Source organism: Rattus rattus, chromosome 2 (genome assembly GCF_011064425.1).
Source record: "Rattus rattus isolate New Zealand chromosome 2, Rrattus_CSIRO_v1, whole genome shotgun sequence".
NCBI lineage: Eukaryota > Metazoa > Chordata > Mammalia > Rodentia > Muridae > Rattus > Rattus rattus.
The window spans coordinates 114,316,300-114,333,005 of NC_046155.1; the positions used below are offsets into that span (position 1 = coordinate 114,316,300).

The 16,706-nt window shown below is 37.8% G+C and overlaps 1 protein-coding gene across 2 annotated transcripts in view; it reads left to right on the forward strand.

The window, feature by feature from the left end:
• Folh1b (folate hydrolase 1B) overlaps positions 1 to 16,706 on the forward strand; it is a 61,046-nt gene that overhangs the window by 16,980 nt on the left and 27,360 nt on the right. For both annotated transcript variants that reach the window (XM_032893270.1, XM_032893271.1), the window contains 5 exons: positions 3,987 to 4,080; positions 6,454 to 6,552; positions 7,129 to 7,214; positions 10,142 to 10,261; positions 12,297 to 12,379. In XM_032893270.1, the coding sequence (XP_032749161.1) occupies positions 3,987 to 4,080; positions 6,454 to 6,552; positions 7,129 to 7,214; positions 10,142 to 10,261; positions 12,297 to 12,379 (482 nt within the window). The remainder of the gene's footprint in view (positions 1 to 3,986; positions 4,081 to 6,453; positions 6,553 to 7,128; positions 7,215 to 10,141; positions 10,262 to 12,296; positions 12,380 to 16,706) is intronic.

The following is a 16,706-nucleotide window of genomic DNA, read 5'->3' on the forward strand; positions in this document are numbered from 1 at the left end:
CAACTGATGATGGTCTAACTGGATGACTGTGTATAGAAAAATGCAAAGATACCCATTCTTATCCCCACACATAAAATTCAAGTGTGCGGATTATTCCTGATTGTCAAACTGTCTGCATCTGTTATGAACTACAATCCCAAAATGGAAGGCACACACCTGTGATCCACATCTTGAGGCAGGAAGACTTAGGCTTCTAACTCAAATCTTTACATGGAGACCTTGAAGCATAGTGGCTATGAAAAGCTTAGGTCCAGGCAAGGTAGTGTACTCATTAATTCACAAAAGACAGAGACAAGGAGATCTCTGAGTTCAAGGTCAACCTGTAAGAAAGCAACTTCCAGATCCAGGTGTGGTGACATACACCTTTAATCTGGACCACACCCTTTGCTGGAAGTCTACATAAGGACATTGGAAGAAAGAAGACTTATTCTTCTTTACCTTCTTGTGCATAATGACCAGCATCTCTGTTGAAACTTATTTAGGATTCCAACATATAAAGAAAATCAGGTGAAAGAACTAGTCATATAAACTGAGAAACTAATAGACTTTTGGACTTCCCATTCACAGTGTCCATTGTTTGGTTAGTTGGAATATAAATTTTAAGTCATTATAATAAATTTCCTTAATATATAGAGATATTACATAAGTTCAGTGACTCTAGAGAACCCTGAATAATACCTCAAGTCAATGTTGATCAAAGACCTCAACATAAAACCTGATACACTGAACTTGTTAGAAGAAAAAGTAAAGAACCTCCTTAATGGATTAGCCCAGGGCCTTCATCCTGAACAGAACACTAATAACAAAGGTGCTAAGATTAACAATTAGTAAATAATATTTCATGAATCTGAAAAGCTTCTATAAAGCAAAGAATAAAAAAAAAAACAAAAAAAACCAAAAACCCTGATATTTTCGCTTTTTTTTATAAATATTATATTTTATTGGATATTTTTATTTACATTTAAATGTTATCCCCTTTCCCTGTTTCCCTTCCATAAACCCTCTATCCCTTCCCCCTCCCTCTTCATCTATTAGGGTGTTACCCACTCCTTCCTGCCTCCCCACTCTGATATTCTCCTACACTAGGGGGTCCAACAATGGCAGGACCAAGGGCTTCTTCTCCTATTGGTGCCCAACAAGGCTATTCACTGCTACATATGCAGCTGGAGCCATGGATCCCTCCATGTGTACTCTGTGGATTGTGGTTTAGACCCTGGGAGCTATGGTTGGTTGGTATTTTTGTTCTTATGGGGCTACAAACCCCTTCAATCCTTCAATCCTTTCTCCAACTTCTCCAATGGGGACCCTATTCTCAGTTCAAAGGTTGGCTGTGAGAGTTTGCCTCTGTATTTGTCATGTTCTAGCAGAGCCTCTCAGGAGACAGCTATACCAGGCTCCTGTCAGCATACACTTCTTGGCATCAGCGATTTTGTCTGGGTTTGGTAGCTGTATGTATATAGGCTGGATCCCCAGGTGAGGAAGGCTCTGAAAGGCCATTACTTCAGTTTCTGTTCCAAACTTTGTCTCCATATCTCCTCCTATTAATATTATTGTTCCCTCTTCTAAGAAGGACTGAAGCATCCACACTTTGGTCATCCTTGTTCTAATGAAAGATCTTTAGAAAAAAGAAGACATAACAACAGAATCTGAGGAAATTTAAAAAAAAATCATCAGTTCCTACTACAAAAGCTGATAATCAAGAAAACTGGAAAATCTGGATGAAATAGATAATTTTCTAGACAGATATCAGGTACCAAAGTTAAATTACAATCAGATAAAGCATATAAATAGTCCCTTAACCCCTAAAGAGATAGAAGCAGTCATTAAAAGTCTCCCATCCAATAAAAGCCCAGGATCAGATGTGTTTAGTGCAAAATTTTATCATACCATCATAGAAGACCTAATAACAACACTTCCAAACTATTTCACAGAATAGAAAAAGAAAGAACACTACCCAATTCCTTCTATGAAGCCACAATTATGCTTATACCTAAACCACATAGAGAACCAACAAGGAGAGGACTTGAGACCAATTTCCTTTATGACTATTGAAACAGAAATACTCAATAAAGTCTCCCAAACTGAATCCAAGAGCATATCAAAGCGATCATCCATCGTGATCAAGCAGACTTCATCACAAGTATGCAGGGATGGTTCAATATAAGAAGATATATCAACATAATCCATTATATAAACAAACTAAAAAAATATAACCACATGATCATTAGATGCTAAGAAAACATTTGCCAAAATTCAATATGTCTTCATGTTAAAAATTTTGGAAAGATTAGGAATTCAAGGTCCATAAATAAACACAGTAAAAGCAATATACAGCAAACCAGTAGTCAACCTCAAACTAAAATGAGAGAAACTTGAAGCAATCCCACTAAAATGAGGGGGTATACAAGGCTGCCCGCTCTGTCCCTACCTATTCAATACAGTACTCAAAATCCTAGTTAGAAAATCAGTCAACAAAAGGAGGTCAAATGGATCCAAATTGGAAAGGAAGAAGTCAAAATATCGATATTTGCAGATGATATGATAGTATACTTAAGTGACCCCAAAAGTTCCAACAGAGAACTTCTAAGCCTCATGAACAACTTCCGCAAAGTGGCTGGATATAAAATTAACTCAAACAAATCAGTAGCCTTCTTCTACTCAAAGGGCAAACAGGCTGAGAAAAAATTAGAGAAACAATACCCTTTACAGTAGTCACAAACAACATTGAATATCTCAGTGTGTCTCTCACTAAAAGAAGTGAAAGATCTGTATAACAAGAACTTCAAGTCTATGAGGAAAGAAATTCAAGAAGATCTCAGAATATGGAAAGACCTTTCATGCTCGTGGACTGGCTTGATTAATATTGTAAAAATGGTCATCTTGCCAAAAGCAATCTACAGATTCAATGCAATACCCATCAAAATTCCAACTCAGTTCTTCATAATGTTAGAAAGAGCAGTTTTCACATTCATTTGGAAAAAAAAATAACCCAGGATAGTGAAAACTATCCTCAACAATAAAAGAACTTTTGAGGGAATCAACATCCCTGACCTCAAGCTGTATTATAGAGCAATAGTAATAAAAACTGTATGGTATTGGTATTGGTACAGAGACAAGTATGTAAATCAATGCAATAGAATGGAAGACCCAGAAGTGAATCTGCACACCTATGTTCATTTGATCTTTGACAAAGGAGCTAAAACCATCCAGTGGAAAAAAGGTAGCATTTTCAACAAATGATGCTGGTTCAATTGGAGGTCAGCATGTAGAAGAATGCAGATTGGTCCATTCTTATCACCCTGTACAAAGCTCAAGTCCCAGTGGATCAAGGACCTCCACATAAAACCTGATACAGTCAAACTAACTGAAGAAAAAGTGGGGAAGAGCATCAAATACATAGGCACTGGGGAAAATTTTTTGAACAGAACAACAATGGCTTATGCTCTATGATCAAGAATTGACAAATGGGACCTTGTAAAATTACAAGCTTCTGTAAGGCAAAGGACACTGTCATTAGGACAAAATGGCAACCAACATATGAGGGAAAGATCTTTACCAATCTTCCATCTTATAGAGTTTTTTTTTTAATTTTCTTAAAACAATATTTATTTGTTTTACAAATGAATGTTCCATCTATTTGTACATCTGTATTCCAGAAGAGCACATCAGAATCCAATATAGATTGTTATGACCCTATGTGGTTGCTGGGAATTGAACTCATGACCCCTAAAAAAGCAGCCAGTTCTGTTCACCACTGTGACATCTCTCCAACCATCTGTTTGACTGTTTCAAGAGAGTTAATCTAGACTATCATGTGACTGCATTCTCTCACAAGTATGCATAAGGGATTCAATTTTTCCCCATTCATTTTGACACTTGGAATTTTACCATTTCTATAATGTATGGAAGAATTTGTTTAATCATATTTACAAAATCCCATTTGAAAATGTTGTTTTTAATATAGTTAAGTTCTTTCTTTTTCTCAGAATATGCCTACAGGCATGAATTCACAGAAGCTGTCGGTCTTCCAAGTATTCCTGTCCATCCAATTGGATATGATGATGCACAGAAACTATTAGAGTAAGTTTTTGCTAGAAAAATACCTCTTTTTGTATTTCTCATTCTTGATAATTTTCAAATGTTTGAAAATGTTCAGTTTTTAGTACTATAAGTGATTGATGCAATATACAAATATGTTCATAAATTTAAAAATACTGTTTCTAATTTTGGAATTTATTTTGTATTTGGATAATCAACGTCTGACAGTTATGAAAATGATCATTGATTAATTATTGGAACTATGATGTCAAAGGTCCCATCTACATATATGTGACACAGTAATGCTTCCACCATGTTTTCAGTCAGGCAATGGCTGATTGTGTTAAGGATAATAGTATAATTTGTTCTGGAAGCATAGTACTGTGGAGGCAAGTCTGTTCTTTACTACCTTGCTCAAGAGTACCCACGATACAACTCACAGTCCATATGAAGCTCAAGAAGAAGAAAAAACAAAGTGTGAATGCTTTAGTCCTAATTAGAAGGGGCAATGAAATAATCATGGGAGGTAGATGGGAGGGACCTGGGAGGGAGGTGGGAAGGGGACCAGAATCAGTTGTGGGAGGAGATGGGGAAGAAGTTCAGATGGTCAGGAAATCGAAGGAAGGTTTGTACTAGTGAGGGACGGGCTACTGGGGGAAGCCAGTAGAAAGTCCCAGATTCCAGGAAAGCAGGAAGCTCCCAGGAAACAATAGGTATGACATTAGCTGAAATACCCAGCAAAGAGGGAGCAGAACCTGTAGAGACCATATCCAGAAGTTGCACAATGCCCTTGGTTAAGGGATGGGGCCACCCACCCACCTCAAAAGTATTATTCCAGAATTGTTCCTGTCTAAAGGATATGCAGGTGCAAAGAGTGGAACAGAGACTGAAGGAAAGGCCAACCAGAGACAGACTCACCTAGGGATCCATCCCATCTGCAGACACCAAATCCAGACATTATTGCTGATGCCAAGAAGGGCTTGCTTCAGGAATCTTGTATAGCTCTACCCTGAAAGACTATGCCAAAGTCTGACCAATACAGATGTGGGTGCTCATGGCCAACCATCAGACTGAGCCTGGGAACCCCAGTGGAAGAGCTAGAGAAAGAACTGAAGGAACTGAAGGGGTTTGAATCCTCATAGAAAGAAAAACAATAGCAACCAACCAGATGCCACCCCACTCTTCAGTGCTCCCAGGGACTAAAGTACCAACGAAAGAGGAACCCATGGCTCCAGCTACATATGCATCATAGGATTGCCTTTCCTAGCATCAATGAGAGGGCAGGCCTCTGGTACTGTGGAGGTTGAATGCCCCAGCTTAGGAGAATGCTAGTGCAGTGAGGCAGGAGTGGGTGGGACTGAACCTATGGGGGAGCACCTTCATAGAAGCTGGGGAGAAGAGGGACAGAACAGGGGATTTGTGTAGGAGAAACCTGGAAGGGGATAACGTTTGAAATGTAAATAAACAAAATAACCAGTAATTAAAAAAAAAAAAAGAAATCCAAAATGAGCTCGGCAGGCTCCCTAATTCTCTTATGTTCTTACAGCAGAATGTAAACAAAATTTAGTAAAGGGTTAAGAAAGAAATCATTATTGTTCAACTATAATTTACATATTTTTCTATAAGTACATTTATCAACCTGGTCAGTGAGGTTATGCTTTATTTTCCTATCAAAATAAAGAAAGTTCATTCTTTGCTAGAAGTTACAGAGATATGGTGAAGATAAAATTCCATTAGAAATCTTACAATATCAGCTCCTCAGATCTCTAGTGGATACATTCCTGAAGGCTAGAGCTATATGGTAGCTCTTCACCAAAATCCTTTGATCTGTCTAGGGTTTTATTTTATTATTTTATTTTATTTTTGATTGTTGTTGTAGCTTTTTCTTTTGTGAAATAATGAACTGAAATTTAGGGATCTCTTCTTGGAATAAAATTTTCTGTTCTTTAGTTCTTTGTTTCTTCCTAATAGTTACATATGAAAATACTTAAAGAAAGATGACTATATATATATATATATATATATATATAGAGAGAGAGAGAGAGAGAGAGAGAGAGACTCCAGACAGACTCCTGATTCTTCCTTTAGTACATGTGCTAGAGAGTCAGAGTTTTAAAATATGGTTTTCCATTATACAGTAGTAACAATGTTTAGATTCTTATAAATAATTTAAATATCAGCTGCACCTCTTTCCACCATAACTTTGGTCATTGCTCTCTGTTCATTCCTATCCTTGTATTACTCATCTGCAAAATTGAATTGATTGTGGACACTACCTTTCAGGAAAGGACAATTGTTTTTTGTTTGTTCATAGAAGCTTCTATGAGAAGATGATCTAGACCAAAAGATGACCTGGCATTTTAACATGTTGTTTCAAAGTTTATGTAGGTAATAATTAATTTTCATGTCCAACAGACATATGGGTGGCTCCGCACCCCCTGACAGCAGCTGGAAGGGAGGACTAAAAGTGCCTTACAACGTGGGACCTGGCTTTGCTGGAAACTTTTCAAAACAGTTGAGATATTTTTATAATCCTTTTATTCAGAATACTTTTAAAAAGGACAATTATCAAAAATAAAAAAAAAGTAAGGCCTAGTTAACACCATCAAGCAATAAAACCAGAAGTTGAATAAAACAATGATTTTAGGACCATTAAAATTAGTCAGTGTTTGTTGAGACTTCTGGGACCCCTGAGATTTTTCTGACACTGAACCGCCAACCCAGCAGCGTACACTAGTTGGTCCTAGGCCCCTGGCACATATACAGCAGATAACTGCCTGGTCTGGCCTCAGTGAGAGAAGATTCACCTAACTGTATAAAGACTTGGGGGCCCTGGTAATGGGAAGGTCTGGTGGGCTGGAGTAGGGAAAGCATCCTCTTGGAGACAGGGGAGGAAGAACAGCATGAATTATCAGAGCGTGTACTAGGAGGGGAATAATGAATGAACTGTAAAAAAAAGATAAAAAAGTCAATGTTACTTTTCATTTGGAAACAAATAAAAATCTTTTTAAATAATGATGGCAGATTTAAGAAATGTGTTAAATCAGTTAACTGGTATTCTCAATGACTGAATTTTTATATTTGATTTAGAAAGGTCAAGCTGCATATTCACTCCTACAATAAAGTGACAAGAATCTACAATGTTATTGGTACCCTCAAAGGAGCTGTGGAACCAGGTAAATGGAGTATGTATTTTGCAAATATTGGTGGATCAAATGTCATGTACCACTGCTGCCTGAGTGAAGCTCATCAAAGTACAAACTAAGACATTCCAGTTACAGTGTACCATTTGTAGCATGTGTTACAAAAACAGTAACAGGAAAATATGGGGACAAGTGAGAGTGATAAGCTGCTTTATTTCTTTGTTTATTGCTGAAAACCATTTTATACACTAGGTTCTAATCACATTTGCCCATCTCTCATTTCTAATCAGATCCTCCCTATCCATACATCTCCATGCTTTACTTTTTTCTTTACAAAACAATTAGGCATACAAACAAACAAACAAAACAGAAGAAAATAAAAACATGATAAAACAAAAGTTAAAAGAAGAGAGAGAGAAAAGAACCATGAGCAGTACATGTACATGTGAAAATACACACACACACACACACACACACACACACACACATAAAAACAAAACAAAAAAAAATCAGACAACATCATTCATAAACAAAGGATCAGAAAGGTTGAAAATTGCCCAAATAAAGCAATATGAGAAACACAATCTCCAAAAGTATTGCTAATTTCGTTTTCTGTTGGCTATTTACTGTTAGGCATGTGCCTCCCTTTAGTGTAGTTTGGGTACATTGTGAGACTCAGTTGGGGAACTGGGCATATTTTGCTATGTGTTTTGATTCTGTAGGATTTGGGACTTGATGCCTCATGATTTATTTGATTGTTATTAGTTTTAACATAAATAGTAAAAGTTAATTGCATATATTTCTTAAAAATATGCTACTTATTTCTTTTTCTGAGAGAAGTTCTCATGTAATTTGACTCGATTTTATATTATTTCCTTCCAATTGTGGAAATTGCTGTTATGTGACTTACTGTAAGAAGAATAAACAATCTCTTACTAAAGAAGCAAGAGTTTTATAAAATTAATGATTATATAAAATAATATATATATTATAGTTATATGTGTCTTATATTTACAAAAAAGTTTAGTTTACACATGTAAATAAGTTAGTTTATACATATATATAAACATATGTAATTTAGTAACATATGAGTATATACATGTATATGGGCATGCATAAGTGACTTATTGAATATTATTAGGTGATTATTTTGTACAGGGTATGTGACAAACCATGGAATTGTGGAGTATTGAAGCACTCATAAACCAAGGTCAAGGTGATCATGATTTCAAAGAAGAATTTGCCATTTAAGGGTGAAAAATACCTAAACTAACGTGAAAATATTGTCCCTCAAACTATAAACCCAAGCAGTATTTTCTTCCTATAGTACACAGAAATGGTCACAGACAGTTACTGAATGTCATATGGAAGAGGTCTAAGAAGAGAAGCGCTGGGGGTTGGGGATTTAGCTCAGTGGTAGAGCACTTGCCTAGCAAGCGCAAGGCCCTGGGTTCGGTTCCCAGCTCCGGAAAAAAAAAAAAGAAAAAAGAAAAAAAAAAAAAGAAAAAGAAAAGAAGAGAAGCGCTGTATTTTCTGTGAAAACAATGAACACAAAGTGGCAACAGTTTAGAGAACTGCGAGGAGCGAGACAGATAGTTTCCTGTGCTTCTTTTTTTGTTTTGGTTTTAATTGGTTATTTTCTTTATTTATATTTCAAATGTTATTTCCTTTCCCAGTCTCCATTCCATGAACACTGTATCACCTCAACCCTGCATCTATGAGGGTGCTCTCCCACCAGCCCACCCACTACTTCTTCAGTTCCCTAGCATTCTCCTACTCTGGGCCATTGAGGAGAAGGCAATCCTCAGCTGGAGCCATGGATTCTCCCATATATATATTCTTTAGTTGGTGGTTTAGTCCCTGGGAGCTTTGGAGGGTCTGGTTGATTGACATTATTGTTCTTCCTAAGATGTTGCAATCCCTTTCAGCTCCTTCAGTTCCTAACTTCTGATGTTTGGCTGCATCCATCTCCATCTGAATTGGTCAGTCTCCACCAGAGCCTCTTAGGGAACAGCTATACCAGGATCCTGTCAGTAAGCTCTTCTTGGCTTCAGCTATAGTGTCTGGAATTGGTGTCTACAGATGGGATGGATCCTTGGTGGAGCAGTCTCTGAATGGCCTTCCTTCAGTCTCTGCTCCACTCTTTGTCCTTGCATTTCCTTTAGCAAGGAGAAATTCTGAGTCAATATATTTGAGTGGGTGGGTGGCCCCACCCCTCTAGCAGAGGCCGTGCCTGTCCACTATTATGTTCTCTATCCCATTTGTTGGGTGTTTTGGCTAATGCCCTCCATATTGGGTCTTAGGAACATCTTAAGGCCCTGACATCTGGGACTTTCTAGTGGCTCCCCGAAGTTCCCCCTCCTCCATTGCTACACAACTTCATATTCGTGGTCCTCTGTACTTCTCTTACCTTTCTGCCCACACCTGATCCTACCAGCCTTTTTACATCCTCCTCTTCTCTCACTCCCAGATCCTCCTCTCCCTCTACTCCCTGAAATTAATTTCTTCTCCCTTTTGTTGAGTAGGACTGTAGCATCACCATTTTGTTGTGCTCTTCTTTCTTCTTGGTTTCATAAGCTCTGTGAGTGGTATTGTGGATATACTTTTGGGCTAATATCCACTTATCAGTGGGTACATAGCATCTGTGTTATTATTTGATTGGGTTACCTCACTCAGGATGATATTTTCTAGTTCCATCCATTTGCCTAAGAATTTCATAAAATCATGGTTTTAAATAGAGGAGTAGTACACCATTGTGTAAATGTATCACATTTTCTGTATTCATTCCTCTGTTGAAGGACATCTGGTTTCTTTCCAGCTTCTGGCTACTATAAATAAGGATGTTATGAACATAGTGGAGCATGTGGCTTGGTGGGGTTCCCGTGTCCCTGGCAGTTGTGAAATATGTTGAGTCATTTGCATATTCCTCTGCCTGAGATCTGCAATCTGTTGATTTGTAGACAGATATGTTATTCTTGGAGGGCACAGAGATGCTTGGGTGTTTGGTGGCATTGACCCTCAGAGTGGAGCAGCTGTTGTTCATGAAATTGTCAGGACCTTTGGAACTCTGAAGAAGAAAGGTAAGAGAAACTGAGCAAACTCCCAATTTCTGGGAACTTCACCTTAATCCTTGGCAAAGTGAGTTTGAAAAAACTATTTCAGTGTCTGTGAAGTAGCTCAGTGTCAGAGCATGTGCCTTGTGTGCCAGAAGCACTTTCCTAGATCCAGAGTACACAAAAGAAAAGCCAAATAAATAAATGAAAACGCAACATTGTCAATGAAAAAGTATCAATAACAGTGCAAGCATTAATATCAGTTAATTATATTTTTATTATTTTCATTATATTATAAAGTTAATAGAATATTTGTATGTAAACTGACAATTTGAAATAAGCAATTATGAATTCCAGGAAGGGTTTGAACTCAGTCTGTCAGCCTTGGCAGCAAGTACCTTTATTAGCAGAGATATCTTGTAGCCCTCAGCTATAAATCAACAATAACAATGTATATTTACTTCGCATATTGAGAAATTCTTTACACATGTTTGATCTATTTTAATGCCATAGCAACCCCCAAGACATTTTCTGAGTTCTGTTCTGATTTAATAGATAATTGCCAAGTGATGTGTGACAGAGTTCAAAATTGGGGTTAACACATTGCAAACTTATGTTATCTCTGTTCAAAATAAGTCAGAAGTGCACTCCTTACATTTTAACAAACAAAATTTGCCAGATGACCATGTACATTGTTAATGAACTTGGTTGTATTTAATCTTATTACAAAAGGTTTCATGATTTCACAAGAAAATATTTACATTGAATGCAAATCAGCAGTCATAATTTAGCAATGTACTTAAAAAAATGAAGTGATAAAGAATAGGAGAATAGGGAATTTAAAAGATACATAAAACATTCGACAAAAAGAAACTGTTAAGTTCAATAGTTATAATTTTTTTCCTTTTTTTGTTTTTTGTTTTTTTGTTTTGCTTTGTTTTGTTTTTTTGCTCTTTTTTGGTTCTTTTTTTTTTTTTTTTTCTCTCTTCGGAGGGTGCAAAAGTTTATCTTATAACAGCCTTGAATGTCCTGGAATTCATTATGTAGACCAGGTTGATCTCAAGCTCAGAAGTTAGCCTGACTCTGCTGCCTGAGAGCTAGGAATACAGATGTGCTCACCACTGCCCTGCTTTCAGTTTCTGACCCACTAGCAGAGGGCATCGCATCCCATACGGATGGTTGATTGAAAATATGGTTGCTGAATTGAATTTAGAACCTGTAGAAAAGCAATCAGCACTCTTACCTGCTGAAAGTCATCTCTCCAGCCCCTCAAAAATATTATATATTATATTTTTATAATATACTATATTAATATATTATATATATATAATATAATATAATATAATATAATATTTTTGACCTTATAACATTTACTAAGTTAAGTGCTTCTGAAATCATATTCCATTTAATGCTCCTGATAAACAAGTGATATCTTTCCCTTATTCTGCTATAGTGGACTTTATATGAAGACATGAAGGGTTAGTCAGTTTGTATGGCGCAGCCTTTTTAGATTCTAGGAAGTAAGAGAATCAGATTTTCTCCAACTCCAAGCCCTACTTATCAAAGTGTAAGGTTTTCACTATCAATGGATACTGATATCTAAAAGTTAGCCCTTGATAAATAATTTTACAAGACAGTGAAGGAAAACCTCACAAAAAGAAATGGTCATGCTATTTTAGAACAACATGGGATGTTTCTAAATGGTTTCCCACATTTCTGTCTGCCACTGCAGCACTGGCAGTACCAGTGGTTTCCCCCTCTGTGTCAGGAATATGATTTCCTGTTCATGGGGAATTGTAAAACATAAAATTTTGTATGACTTCATGAGACTTTCACTGTCTACATTATTCCTTTTAGAATACAATTATACTATGTGATTCTAGCAAGTCTCATTTTTAAAAAAATACAAAATAAATTTGTGTAACTAAAGGTGAGGGCAACAATTCCTACTTTTTACAATAAAAATCCTCAGCATTTTGGGATTTTCCTTCTTGGAGACTTCTCCATGTCTTAGATGCTATATATTTTTCAAGAATTTATATGTTATTCACATATATTTTAGGTTGGAGGCCTAGAAGAACTATTTTGTTTGCAAGCTGGGATGCTGAAGAATTTGGCCTTCTTGGTTCTACTGAGTGGGCAGAGGTTGGTTAACAATTTTCTTCTGTATAAATTTTCTGAAGTGACAAAAGAGCTGAGACTTTACTATGAAGCATGAAAAAATATCAAGTGAATCCAATCAGATAACACTTTGATTTTTTCTAAAATGTCTTGCACGTGTGTTCAACCTCTTTCTATTACAACATAATATTCTGTATGCAAAATTCATGTTTCAGACACATGCATAAAATTACTGTATAAACTACCAAATAAAAATCATCTCATCATTTTTAGTCATGTTTACAATGTTGTTAGACTACATTCTTACCTAAACTTGGATGCATGCGTCCCATGGTCAAAGGTTAGACATGTCTAATTATCAAAGATTATATTGTTGTTCAAAAATGTACAAGAGGTCGATAATATGACTCAGCTAGTTAAGGCACTGGCTGCCAAACTGATGACTTGACTCAAATTATTGGGACCTAGATGGTAGGAGGAGAGAACTGAGAGCATTCTTTCCTCTGACTATCACATCTGTGACATGACATGCATGCTCACAGAAACATACACACAAACACTAAATACATAAATGCATAAATAAAAATATAATATTTTAAAAATCAACAAAATTATCACATTTGAAGAATTCACTTTTGTTCAAATTTTTAGAAACACATGTCAATTATTGAAATGTAATTTTGTGTTCGACATTGTAATATAGTAAACAAATCAAATACAAATATAAAACAAAGCCAAAACAAACAAACGAATATTGGCAATCTCTTTTTTAAATTAAATTTATTAATTTATTCTCTTTACATACTAATATCAGTTGCCCCTCTCCTCCCAGTAACCCCTCACACAGAACCTCCCTTTATTACTTCCTTTCCTTCTCAAAGGAGGAGATAGAGTCTCCTCTAGTTATAATCCCTATACTGACTGCCACTTCTGTATCACCCCTGCCCACCACAGCTCATTAAGTCACTATAGCACAAAGTATATCTTCTCCCAATGAGGTCAGAAAAGGGCCTACCTAGAGGAATGAGATCCAATTGCAGCCAGGCAACAGATTCAGGGAAAACCCCTTCTTCTCTTGTTAGGGGCCCCCCATGTAGAACAAGCTGTTCATCTGCTACATATATGCAGGAGCCCTGGTTACAGCCCATGCTCACTCTTCAGTTCATGATTCAGCTATGGAAGCCAAAAGTGTGTAAGTTAGTTGACTCTGTTGGTCTTCCTATGGAGTCCCTGTCCTTTTTCATCCCTCATTCCTTCCCACGATACTCCCAGAGCTCCATCTAATTTTTGACTGTGTGTTTCTGCATCTTTTTCCATTAGGTGAACAATGGAGCCTCTCAGAGAACAGTTATGCTCGTCTCTTATCTTCAAACATAACAGAGTATTTTAATAGTGTCAAGGATTGGTTCTAATACAAGAGATGTGTCTCATTTTGGGGCAGTCATTCATTGGCCATTCCCTTAGTATCTGCTTTATCTTTGCCTTTGCACATTTCAGAGGCAGGACAGTTTTTGAAATGAAGGCTTTGTGGATAAGTTGCTATCTTTGTCCCTCTAATGGTGGTCCTGCCTGGCTACAGAAAGTAGTTCAGATTCTATATCCCCCACTGCTCCCATAGACCCCCAGGGTTTCACCCATCCCAAGTCTCTGTCACAATCTAGAGTCACACCACTACTAATTTCCCTTCTCCTTCTCCCACTCTCCCTGCATCTGATATCCCATCCCAGCCTGCCACACTTCCCATTCCCTCTTCATCCTATCCACCTTAGATTTCTCTTTTATGTCCCATCCTTCCTTCAGCCCTCCTTGTTTGGCTTCTTTGGGTCTATTGATTATAGCATGGTTATCTGTACTTTATTGCTAATATTTTCTTATAAGTGAGTACATGCCATGCACGTACTTTTGTGGTGGCTTACCTCACTATTGCTAATATATATATTTATAAATGAGAACATACCAAGTATGACTTTTGGATAAAATAACACCTCACTCAGAGTGATATTTTCTAGTTCCATACATTTACCTGAAAAATTCATGATGTCCTTGTTTTGTTTTATTTAATAATTTTTATTTTCCTTTTCTCCATCTTTACTAAATTGGTTATATCTTATTTACATTTCAATTGTCATTACCTTTCCCGGTTTCCAAGCAAACATCCCCTTAACCCCTACCCCTCCCCTTCTTGATCGGTGTTCCCCTCTTCATTCTCCTCCCCTTACCACCCTCCAAACAACAATCCTGTTCACTGGGGATTCAGTCTTGGCAGGACCAAGGGCTTCCCCTTCCACTGGTGCTCTTACTAGGTTATTCATTGCTACCTATGCAGTTGGAGCCCGGGTCAGTCCATGTATAATCTTTGGGTAGTGGCTTAGTCCCTGGAAACTCTGGTTGGTTGGCATTGTTTTTCATATGAGGTCTCAAGCCCCTTTAAGATCTTTCAGTACTTTCTCTGATTCCTTCAACGGGAGTCCTGTTCTCAGTTCAGTGGTTCGCTGGCGCATTCGCCTATGTATTTGCCATATTCTGGCTGTGTCTCTCAGGAGAGATCTATATCCAGTTCCTGTCAGCCTGCATTTCTTTGCTTCATTCATCTTAGCTAGTTTGGTGGCTGTATATGTATGGGCAACATGTGGGACAGGCTCTGAATGGCCTTTCCGTCAGCCTCTGTTCTAGATTTGCCTCCCTATTCCCTCCCAAGGGTATTCTTTTTCCACTTTTGAAGTAGTGAAGCATTTGCATTTTGGTCATCCTTCTTGAGATTCACCTATTCTATGCATCTAGGGTAATTTGAGCATTTGGGCTGATATCCACTTATCAGTGAGTGCATACCATGTATGTTTTTCTGTGATTGGGTTGCCTCACTCAGGATGTTATTTTCCAGTTCCATCCATTTGCCTATGAATTTCATAAAGTCATTGTTTTTGATAGCGGAGTAGTATTCCATTGTGTAGATGTACCACATTTTCTGTATCCATTCCTCTGTTGAAGGGCATCTGGGTTCTTTCCAGCTTCTGGCTATTATAAATAAGGCTGCTATGAACATAATGGAGCATGTGTCTTCGTCATATGTTGGAGCATCTTTTGGGTATAAGCCCAAGAGAGGTATAGCTGGGTCCTCAGGTTCAACTGGAGGTCAGCATGGAGAAGAATGCAGATCGATGTCCCTTTTTTTTTTTTTTTTTTTTTTTTTTTTTTTTTTTGCTAAAATTTTTTCATCTTTATTAACTTGGGTATTTCTTATTTACATTTGGATTTTTATTCCCTTTCCTGGTTTCCGGGCCAACATCCCCCTAGCCCCTTTCCCTCCCCTTCTTTATGGGTGTCCCCTTCCCCATCCTCCCCTTATTACCGCCCGCCCCTCAACAATCACGTTGACTGGGTGTTCAGTCTAGGCAGGACGAAGAGCTTCCCCTTCCACTGGTGCCCTTACTAGGCTATTCATTACTACCTATGAGGTTGGAGCCCAGGGTTAGTTCATGTATAGTGTTTGGGCAGTGGCTTAGTCCCTGGAAGCTGTGGTTGGTTGGCATTGTTATTCATATGGGGTCTCAAGCCCCTTCAAGCTCTTTCAGTCCTTTCTAAGATTCCTTCAACAGGGGTCCCGTTCTCAGTTCAGTGGTTTGCTGCTGGCATTCATCTATATATTTGCTGTATTCTGGCTGTGTCTCTTAGGAGAGATCTACATTCGGTTCCTGTCGGCCTGCACTTATTTGCTTCATCCAGCTTATCTAGTTTGGTGGCTCCTATGTATGGGCCACATGTGGGGCAGGCTCTGAATGGGTGTTCCTTATGCCTCTGTTCTAAACTTTGCCTCCCTATTCCCTCCCAAGGTTAATCTTGTTCCCCTTTTAAAGAAGGAGTGAATCATTCACATTTTGGTCACTCTTCTTGAGTTTCATGTGTTCTGTGCATCTAGGGTAATTTGAGCATTTGGGCTGATATCCACTTATTAATGAGTGCATACCATATGTGTTTTTCTGTGATTGGGTTACCTCACAGATATTTTCCAGTTCCATCCATTTGCCTATGAGTTTCATAAAGTCCTTTTTTTTGATAGCTGAGTAATATTCCATTGTGTAGATGTACCACATTTTCTGTATCCATTCCTCTGTTGAAGGCATCTGGGTTCTTTCCAGCTTCTGGCTATTATAAATAAGGCTGCTATGAACATAGTGGAGCACATGTCTTTTTCATATGTTGGGGCATATTTTGGGTATATGCCCACGAGAGGTATAGCTGGGTCCTCAGGTAGTTCAATGTCCAATTTCCTGAGGAACCTCCAGACTGATTTCCAGAATGGTTGTACCAGTCTGCAATCACACCAACAATGGAGGAGTGTTCCTCTTTCTCC